We start from the raw sequence: 10,514 nt of genomic DNA on the forward strand, positions 1-10,514 counted from the left end.
GGTTGACAGTGAGAATCTTTTTCCACGTATGGAGTCAGCTATTACGAGGGGGCATAGCTTTAAATTAAGGGGGGGGGGGGTAGTTATAGGACAGATGTTAGGGGTAGGTTCTTTACTCAGCGAGTTGTGAGTTCATGGAATGCCCTGCCAGCAGCAGTGGTGGACTCTCCCTCTTTATGGGCATTTAAGCGGGCATTGGATAGGCATATGGAGGATAGTGGGCTAGTGTGGGTTAGGTGGGCTTGGATCGGCGCTACATCGAGGGCCGAAGGGCCTGTACTGCGCTGTATTCTTCTATGTTCTATGTTAAACATGTCTGTGAACAATGCAGGCATCGGTCACCAAAGCGCAATGAACTCTGTCTGCTCAAGGAGATAAAGTTTGGTCATAGGAAATCATACTGGACTGAAGGATATTAAACAACTTCACATGGACAGGACAATATGATGAAACGCTGTCATAGATGGTGCTTGAACATTTTGAGAACTGAACAGCATAGAATAGTTCGTCATTGACATGAAAATCTGAGTATTAATTTCCTTAAGTTTGTTCAATGTTTTACAGCTGAGAGCAAAATAACATCAGAGGCAGAATTTCATTCACAGTGTTTCTCATTATTTCTTTGCATTTAGATTGAGGAACAATGATCTGGGGAATCCAGCAGTGAAACTGTTGTCTGAAGCACTGAGGAGCTCAGATTGTCAAATAGAAAAACTGCAGTAAGCATCAAATTGTGTATGATTTTTCCGAAGCAGGAAATCTAATAATGTGCATTATCACCAGTTGGAATGTTATTAATAGCTACTGCCCATCATTCTTAACATCTGAATTCCATTCTGTCCATCTGTATTAGTATCAATAATAATGTTAACAATAAACACCAAGGACGTACACTTCTGTTATTCCTATCTGTTTTGATCACTAGGCTGAATGATAATGACCTCACCGCTTCCTGTGCCCAGGATCTTGCCTCAGCTCTCAGTACAAACCAGTCATTGATAAGTCTGAATCTGGGTGAAAATAAATTAGGAGATTTTGGAGTAAAACAACTGTTTGGGGTTCTGAGGAATGTGAACTGCAAACTGCAGGAACTGGTGTAAGTACCAGACAGAGAGATTGTATTAAGAATAACTGGAGGTCTAACACTAAGCATTATTATCATTATGAATCATAAAGTTTTGAGCAAACAATCGGAATTATCCTAATTTATGTTATTTGTTTCTCTCGCTCTCCATTACCCTCTCTTCCCAACCCTCCATATTCCCAGGCTGCATGATAATCATCTCTCACATTCTTGTATTGAAGATCTCACCTACGCACTCATTACAAATCAGTCATTGACTGTTCTAAACCTTGGTAACAATAAACTGGGAGATACAGGAGTGAAACTGCTAAGTGTGGCATTGAATAACCCAACTTGCAAAATTCTGGAACTGGGGTAAGAATGACAATTTGTTCTTGTGTTTATCTTCTCTAATAGAATCGTACGGGAATCCCTGGGTGGATCCAATACCACTCTTGTTCCTTTTTATTGTTAGTCTAAGCTACTGATCCTAAGGATGGCCACATTAGGTCTTTGTTCAAGGAAAGGCTCAATTGTGATAAACAAATGGAATTGTAACTTGGTACTTAATAGCTCATCACAAATAATGAAAATAAAAAAGAATCTGAGGTAATACGTCAGGCTATACTTCAAAGTACACCAGCTTCTACTGAAGCATTATGGTTACAGCTTAGAAACAACTAACAGCTAGATAGCTGCTCCCAGGAACAAAGTTAAAAATCTGGCAACACTAGATTATAATCCAACAGGTTTAATTGGAAGCACTAGCTTTTGGCGCACTGCTCCTTCATTAGGTTGTTGTGAGCCTGGTGTTCTGTGATCCCATTGGTGTTTTTAGATAACCATTGGGAGTTTTGTCTAAATCTTGCTATTATTCATGTTTTCTCTCTCTCTCTCCTTCTGGTGTGTAGTCTGTGGGGTGCCAGTCTCTCAGATTCTTGTACTAAGGATCTTGCATGTGCTCTCAGTACAAACCAGACACTGACCACTCTGAAATTGGGAACGAATCTCTTCACAGACCAATCTGTCCCAGCCATCAGCCATCTCATTCTGAACTGCAGGAGTTTGGAGCGGATTGAGTGAGTCTTTATAACGTTCAATGTAATGAATAACATATAAGTAGGATTCATTCTCTTCTGGACTGTATTTGTTTGTAGTTATTGTTGAAGTATTAACCCATATTTTTCTTTTCTTGACTGTTTAGCTCCCTAGTTTTAATTCCTAAAACATCTTTAATCTGTTTCAGACTGTGGGAAAACCAATTCACTCCAACTGGAAAGAGACACCTAGAGTCAATGCGGGAATCCAGGCGCAAACTGAAGGTGGTCGTGTGAACATTTCACTTTATAACAACTGTGCTGTCAATAATTTTACTGTGCTAGAAGACCCATGTCCGTGTTCCTGGATCAGAACATGATGTGCTGTATGTGCATTTCAGCAAGGCGTTCGATAAGGTTCCCCACAGTAGGCTATTGTACAAAATGCGGAGGAATGGGATTGTGGGAGACATAGCAGTTTGGAGCAGTAATTGGCTTGCTGAAAGAAGACAGAGGGTGGTGGCTGATGGGAAATGTTCATCCTGGAGACCAGTTCCCAGTGGTGTACCACAAGGGTCGGTGTTGGGTCCACTGCTGTTCATCATTTTTATAAACTACCTGGATGAGGGCGTAAAAGGGTGGGTTAGTAAATTTGCAGATGACACGAAGGACGGTGGAGTTGTGGATAGTAACGAAGGATGTTGTAGGTTACAGAGAGACATAGATAAGCTACAGAGCTGGGCTGAGAGTTGGCAAATGGAGTTTAATGCGGACAAGCGTGAGGTGATTCACTTTGGTCGGAGTAACCGAAAGCAAAGTACTGGCCTAATCATCAGATTCTTGGTAGTGTAGATGAGCAGAGAGATCTCGATGTCCAGGTACACAGATCCTTGAAAGTTACCACCCTGGTTGACAGGGTTGTTAAGAAGGCATACAGTGTTTTAGCTTTTATTAATAGAGGGATCGAGTTCCGGAACCATGAGGTTATGCTGCAGCTGTACATAACTCTGGTACGGCCACACTTGGAGTATTGTGTACAGTTCTGGTCACCGCATTATAAGAAAGAGTTAAACTTTGGAAAGGGTGCAAAGGAGATTTACTAGGATGTTGCCTGGTATGGAAGGAAGGTCTTACGAGGAAAGGCTGAGGGACTTGAGGCTGTTTTCATTAGAGAGAAGAAGGTTGAGAGGTGACGTAACAGAGACATATAAGATAATCAGAGGGTTAGATAGGGTGGACAGGGAGAGCCTTTTTCCAAGTACGGGGACGGTGAGCATGAGGGGGCATAGCTTTAAATTGAGGGGTGATAGATATAGGACAGATGTCAGAGGTAGTTTCTTTACTCAGAGAGTAGCAAGGGTATGGAATGCTTTGCCTGCAACGGTAGTAAATTCGCCAACTTTAAGTACATTTAAGTCTTCATTGGACAAGCATATGGATGTACGTGGAGTAGTGTAGGTTAGATGGGGTTCAGATTGGTATGACAGGTCGGTGCAACATCGAGGGCCGAAGGGCCTGTACTGCGCTGTAATGTTCTATGTTTTATGTGTTCAGTTTTGGTCGTCTTGGTATAGGAAGCATATTATTAAATTGGAAAGAGTGCAAAAGAAATTTATCAGGATTTTGCCAGGACTCAAATGTCTGAGTTATAGGGAGAAATTAGACAAGCTAGGATTTTTTTCTTTACAGCGTAGTAGGAGACTGAGGGGGTGTGGGTATCTCCTAGAAGTGTATAAGATCAATAGAGGCATGGATAGGATGAATGCAGTCTTTTTCTCAAATCAAAGACTTGAGGGCATCAGTTTAAGATTAGAGAGGAAAGAATAAAAGGGAACCTGAAGGGCAACATTTTTACCGAGGATCGTACACATATGGAAGGAGCTGCCAGAGGCGTGTACACAAACAACATTTAAAAGGCATTTGGAGAAATACATGGATAGTAAAGGATTACAAGGATATGGGCCAAGTGCATGGAAATGGGGTTAGCATTCATGGACATTTTGGTCAGTGTTGGTTGTTTCGGGCCAAAGGGCCTGTCTCCCTGATGTAGGACCCTATGACTCTAAGATAGCCAAGACCCGAACTTTTTCTTATTTGAGGGGTGAATGTGATGTGCTGTGTTCCAGATACAAAACTAAACAGAGTAATAGATTGTTTTACTACTAAACAGTTACTGTTTCAATATTGTAACATCCCATAAACACACCATTGGCAAAAGGCAAATTCCCAAAACAGATTAGCTCAGATGCAGTTCTCCAATCCAGGAGGAAAGAACATGAAAAGACAATTTTGAGATAAAACTCAGCGTATCAGCTGAGAGATAATCACTGCTGTCAACACTCCTGAGATTCCATCAACAACTGCTGAAAGCTAAATAAAAATCGTTGATCTGAGATACCTTGACAACACCCACTCAGTCTGCTTCTGTTGTTCCAACTTTAAGTAAACACCCCAACACCTCAAGTTGTTTATCTTCTCAAGAGACTACTCTCCACCTGTCCTCCTCCAATCCACCTTTTAAATGGAGCCCGGACAAAACATACCACAGGCTCATCACACTTGTGAGTCACTACCTCTAATTTTATTAAAATGCTATAAGTAAACACCACAAATGTTTCTTTCCTGTATGACATGTGTTACATGCTTGTATTTACATATTTTATTATTTACTTTAACTTTCTCAAATTGAACTTGTTACAATGCTGGCCATATATTCTTTAAGGGTGTTTTGTTCATTGAAACAGGTTAATTCTAGTTCTGGTTAATGCTCATCCGTGCTTGGCATTTGTTCTCATTGTGGCTTTGGATAAGTGGTTTAGTGAGAGCAAAGTGTTGCAGATGCTGCAAGTCTACAATTAAAAAATAATACACAGCAAACAGTCTACTCCAATTAACTGTTGCAAAAATATTTGCATCATCTATAACTACAGGTGAGGTGCCTGATGACTGGAGGGTGACTCATCGTGTACCTTTGTTTAAGAAAGATTGTCAGGAGAAACCGGGGACCTATGGACCAGTGAGTCTGACTTCAGTTGTGGGTAAATGCTTGGAGGTGATCCTAAAAGATAGGATTTATGAATATTTAGAGAGAGGCAAAAAATGATTTGGGATGGTCAGCATGGTTTTGTGCAAGGAACATCATGTCTCACAAAATTGATTGAATTTTTTGAGGAAATTACCAAAAAGATTGATGGGAGAGCAGTATTTTATTTGTTGTTTATTTGGATTTTAATCAGGCTTTTTGACAAGGTTCCGCATGATAGAATAATCAGCAAAATGAGGTAATGTGGGATCCAGGATGACCTTGCCAATTAGATACATAATTGGTCAAAGACAGAGTAATAATGGAGGGTTGCTTTTCAGACTGTAGGCCCATGACCAGCAGTGTTCCACAAGAATCTAGGTTCTCTTCTGCTTGACATTTATATAAATGATTTGGATGAGAAAGCATGGTTAGTAAGTTTGTGGATGACACCAAAATTAGTTAAAAATCACACAACACCAGGTTTAATTGGAAGCACACCAGCTTTCGGAGCGTCGGTCCTTCATCAAGTGATAGTGATCACCTGATGAAGGAGAGACGATCCGAAAGTTAGTGTGCTTCCAATTAAACCTGTTGGACTATAATTTGGTGTTGTGTGATTTTTTTCAACTTTGTACACCCCAGTCCATCTCCAAATCATGGCCAAAATTAGTGGCATAGTAGACAGTGAAGAAGGTGTTCAAAGATTACAGAGGGACCTCGATCAAATGGTTCAATACTGAAAAAATCTGTATAGATGTGAGATATTGCATTTTGATTCAACAAACAAGGCTAGGGCATGTACAATTAATCGTAGTGCCCTGGGTAGTGTTGTAGAAGAGAAGGACCCCAGCGGTGCAGGTACACAATTCTTTGAAGTTTGCATCAGATACAAACAGGGTGGTCAGAAAGAGGTTTGACACACCACTTTATTTCTTGGTCCTTTGAGTATAGGAGTTGGGAAGTCATGTTGAGGTTGTACGGGACATTGGTGAGGCCTTTTCTGGAATATTGTGTCCAGTTCTGGTTACCCTGTCGTAGGAAGTACATTATCAAGCTGGACAGAGTTCAGAAGAGATTTACCAGGATGTTGCTGGGTAAGGAAGGTTTGAATTATAAAGAAAGGCTGGATAGGCTGGGACTTTGCTCACTTGTTATGGACCCGGCCAGACCCTTCAAAATATTTTAAGAAGATTGCCTAGACCCTAACTTTTCTTATCTTAAAGGCAGATGTGAAGTGGATTTTCCAGGTGTGATGCAGCTGGCCAGACCATTCAGATTTAAGCAAAACCGAATTTATTTAAAGACTGCAATTGAAATGCGAACAAAACAAAATGGACTTAAGTATTTGAAAACATAACAGACGTAATGCAGTAACTATTATTAATTAACAGCTTCTGTACAGCAACATCCCACAAACATACCTCTTGGCAAAAAAGTCAATTCAAACACAGATTCTTACTGGCAGGAGGGAATAACATCCAAAGAGATTTCAGAAGAAGGTCAAAGGAGTTCTTTACTGAAGCTTGCCAACTCCCCTCGACTTGCACATCTTGACAACTGCTACAGCTGAAACAAACTAGAAAAACCTGCACTGGGAGAACTGGACACTCCCTTTCCATTGTTAATCCAGCCTCTTCCTAGATTCTTTGACACCGATGCATTTTTGACCTCTCCGGGAAAAAAAGGACAAAATAACCTTTTTAAAGTGAGAACATCGTCTCGCATGGGAGTGTAGTAGATTCAGAGGTGACCTGATAAAAGTTCATAAAATAATAGAAGTATTGATAGAGTTAATGGTAGTTGTCTTTTCCCTAGAATGGGGGACTTCAAGACTAGGGAGCACATTTTTAAGGTGAAAGGAGAGAGATTTAAAATAAATGACATGAGCCTTTTTTTTACACAGAGGGTGGTTTCCATGTGGAATGAACTTCCTGAGGAAATAGTGGATACGGGTGCAACTACAATGTTTAAAAGACATTTAGATAGATATATGAATAGGGCAGGTTTGGAGGGATATCGACCAGGAACAGGCCGTCAGAACTAGTTTAGGTTGGGATGATGTTCTGTTTCCATGCTGGATGACTCTATAAATGCTCTCTGCCAGTTCAGTGCATGTCAATTCTCAAGTACCTCATTCACCAAATCCAACATTTCCTCCTTAAATTGGAAATATACTGAAGAAAGTCCTGCTGAAAATGCACAAGGGAAGACTTTGCCTCACACCCTTTGCAATAATCCTACCTCAGTCTATATAGTTCTATTATAACTAATCGATAGTTCATGTACCTGACCAATTTCCTTACAAATATATTATGCTATATATTTCTCATAAGTTGGTAACAGGGAGGATACACCAAGTGACATTATGTGATCTCTACTGCTTCTGAGCTCTAACCTGTAGTGTTGATGATGCTTCCTGACACTCTGTTTATCTTGTCTTTGAACTCCTGGCAATTGAATCTGACTGCTGTCCACCAACATTGTGAGTGCAGGCCCAGTCAATGAATGGGAATCAGATCTGGGGTCAGGCAGAGCTGCCCACTCTCTGCTGTCTTTTTTTAATGTGTCGTATAGAGCCTGTTGCGAATTGCATCCGGAAGGATGCAAGCCTGAAAAAGGTAACTATTCCAGGCAGCAGAGGCCTGCAGGTCATGAATGGCGTCACTGTTTTCTACTTGGATATGCTGTCAGTGTGCAGATTCATGAGCATCTGTAAGCACTTCGAACTGGCCTGGAGAACCAAGGCAGATCAAGTCAAGAGCAAGGCCATATTCTTTGGAAACTGGGCTGACTAATCCTTTATCCACTTCAGCATCAGAACAGATTACTCAAAGATGTTGGGAATAAGGTTCTGAGGGGGCAGGGGATATACCAGAATTTGGAAGAGCATATCACCAAAGTGAGGCAGAAACTGGGCTTTTGGGAGCTTTTACTCCCAGGCAGTGAGAAATTCTAATGATTGTTCTTCCTTTGTATGCAAATATTGTACAGAACTGTTTTTGTACCTGTGTATGTATATGAAGATTTTCTTTATGAATAAAGTATATTTTTGCAATAAAAATAAAATTTTGTATCCAGTTTTAATCACTTAACCTCTCCCCTCCTCCCTGAACCAGCTGTACTGATGCAAGCCCCTGGAGCAGGCTTGGTCTCCCATGGGGGTGCTGGAGTGTGTGAGACCAGCAAGAGAGCTGGGACTAAATGCAATGGTGAGGATCACCTCTTCAGTCTCTCCATGTCTTTCCTTATCTCCTGTTTTTCTCTGACTTTTGCTCGTTTTGCTATTTGCCTGTCTGTCTCAGCCTGTCTTGCACTGCAAGGTCCTTCATGGTATCAGGGGTGAGCTGGCAAAATGGATACAGAACTGGCTTAGAGATAGGAGACAAAGGGTAGCAGTGGAAGGATGCTTTTCAAACCAGAGGGTTGTAACCAGTGGTGTTCCACAGGGATCAGTGCTGGGACTTCTGCTGTTTATGGTCTATATAAATGATTTGGAAGAAAATAAAGCTCGTCCAATTAGTAAGTTTGTGGATGAAACAAAGATTGGTAGAGTTGCAGAAAGTGAGGATTGTCAGCGGATACTGCAGGATATAAATCAGTTGGAGGCATGGGCAGAAAATTTGCCTTTGGAAGTTAATCTGGACAAATGTGAGTGCATTTTGGAAGGTCAAGTGCAGATAGGAATTGCGCAGTAAATGGGAGTTTTATAAAGTAGGGGTGGACTCCCTTCTGAGAACTAAAACCAAAACACCCAAGAGGAACACATGATCTGTTTAAAGAATGTGAAAAGCAGTGTACCCTGCTTTTAGCAACGTGTAGTGGTTAATTTTATTTTTAAAAATTCCCTGCCACTCCCTTTAAAATGAACAAGTAACAGTTTAATTATCTAACTCTAACAGTGATCAAATTAACTAAACTATTAACAAACCAAATAAATCCCTTGGAACTACTAACTATTCCTGAATAAAACAAGATTCTAGTGGTCTACTGTTCCAATATCGACGAGTCCCACTCATACAAAAAAAATTAGTCTCTAAATTGAAGCCAGGTTACATCTTCCGGAATGTTCTGTCAGAATATTAGCTAAGTTTGCTGCGATATACAGATGGTCCTTTCTCTAAGAACTGAGCGTTATTATCTCTAGTGGATGGTGGTTGTGTATTATGGGGAATTTTAGCTATAAAAAGCGGTGGATAGACGGGGTTTGTTTTCACTGGAATGCAGAAGGTTGAGGAACAACCTGATCAAAGTTTATAAGATTTTGAATGGCATGGATAGAGTGGAAAGTATGAAACTTTTTCGCAGGGTGGAGGGGTCAATTACTCTGGGACACAGGTTTAAGTTGCAGGGTTGGGAAGAGCAGTTTGAAAGAAATGTACAAGGCACAGTTTTCCCGCAAAGGGTGGTGACTGTAACCCACTGCCAGGAGAGGTAGTGAAAGCCAACACAATGGCAGCATTCAAGAAACACCCGGGTTAATGCATGAATAAGAAGGGAATAGAGGGATATGGATTGTATAAGTGAAGGCAGTTTTCATGTGGAAGGGCAAATGTGTTTGTGTAGAGTTGGAGGGCCCAATGGACTGTTCCTGTGCTGTATTGTTCTTGCTGTCTCGCTTACACAGACTCTCACTCCCTCTCTCTCTCACTTTCACTCTGTCTTTCCCTCCCTCCCTTAATCTCTCTGTCTCTCTCCCCCTCCCTCCCTCAGTCTTTCTCAATAAACTCTCCTGCATTCTGCACTCTTACCTCTTCCTTTACTTTGGTTTTTTTAATGTCCCTATAACTGAGCTCCCACCTCCCTCCATCCCAATTTAGATTAAAGCCCTGTCTACATCCCTAGTTATGCAATTTGCTAGGACTCTCGGCCCGGTATGGTTCAGATGAAGACTATCCCATTCAAACAGGTCCATTCTTCCCCAGTACTGGTGGCAATGTCCTATGAATTCAATCCTATTTCTCCCGTGCCAATCTTTGAGCCACACATTTACCTGCTTAATCTTATTGAAACTGTGCCGATTAGCTTGTGACTCAGGTAATAATCTGGAGATTATGATCTTTTTGCTTCTGATTTATAGTTTAGCTCTTAGCTGTTTATATCACCTTAGCAGAACCTCAGTGAGGGAGATGGATGAGTGACAGGTGAGGGAGTGAGGAAGATGGGAGAGTGAGAGAGATGGTAAGGGTGTAGATGGGGAGGTGATAGGAGGGAGAGGGCGTAGGGAGCTTAGGGGGAAGGGTAAGGAGGTGAGTGGGAGGGGATAGGGAGTCCAAGATAGGGAGGTGGGCAATATGGGATAGCAGGTGAGGGAGATGGGTATGAGAGGTGAGTGAGGAGAGGGGGTATTGAGATAGTGATAGGAGAGGGAGTGAGTGGACAGGATTAAGGA

General features: G+C 41.4%; 1 protein-coding gene across 1 annotated transcript in view; it reads left to right on the forward strand.

The window, feature by feature from the left end:
• Positions 1 to 6,942, forward strand: part of LOC122544462 (NACHT, LRR and PYD domains-containing protein 3-like) — a 74,471-nt gene extending 67,529 nt beyond the window's left edge. The window contains exons 7-12 of the mRNA XM_043683699.1: positions 633 to 719; positions 926 to 1,096; positions 1,268 to 1,438; positions 1,975 to 2,142; positions 2,310 to 2,385; positions 6,349 to 6,942. Coding sequence (XP_043539634.1) covers positions 633 to 719; positions 926 to 1,096; positions 1,268 to 1,438; positions 1,975 to 2,142; positions 2,310 to 2,385; positions 6,349 to 6,378 — 703 coding nt within the window. The 3' untranslated portion in view covers positions 6,379 to 6,942. The remainder of the gene's footprint in view (positions 1 to 632; positions 720 to 925; positions 1,097 to 1,267; positions 1,439 to 1,974; positions 2,143 to 2,309; positions 2,386 to 6,348) is intronic.
• Positions 6,943 to 10,514: the final 3,572 nt, after the last annotated feature.

The sequence above is a fragment of the Chiloscyllium plagiosum genome, chromosome 49 (genome assembly GCF_004010195.1).
Source record: "Chiloscyllium plagiosum isolate BGI_BamShark_2017 chromosome 49, ASM401019v2, whole genome shotgun sequence".
NCBI classification, from domain to species: Eukaryota; Metazoa; Chordata; class Chondrichthyes; order Orectolobiformes; family Hemiscylliidae; genus Chiloscyllium; species Chiloscyllium plagiosum.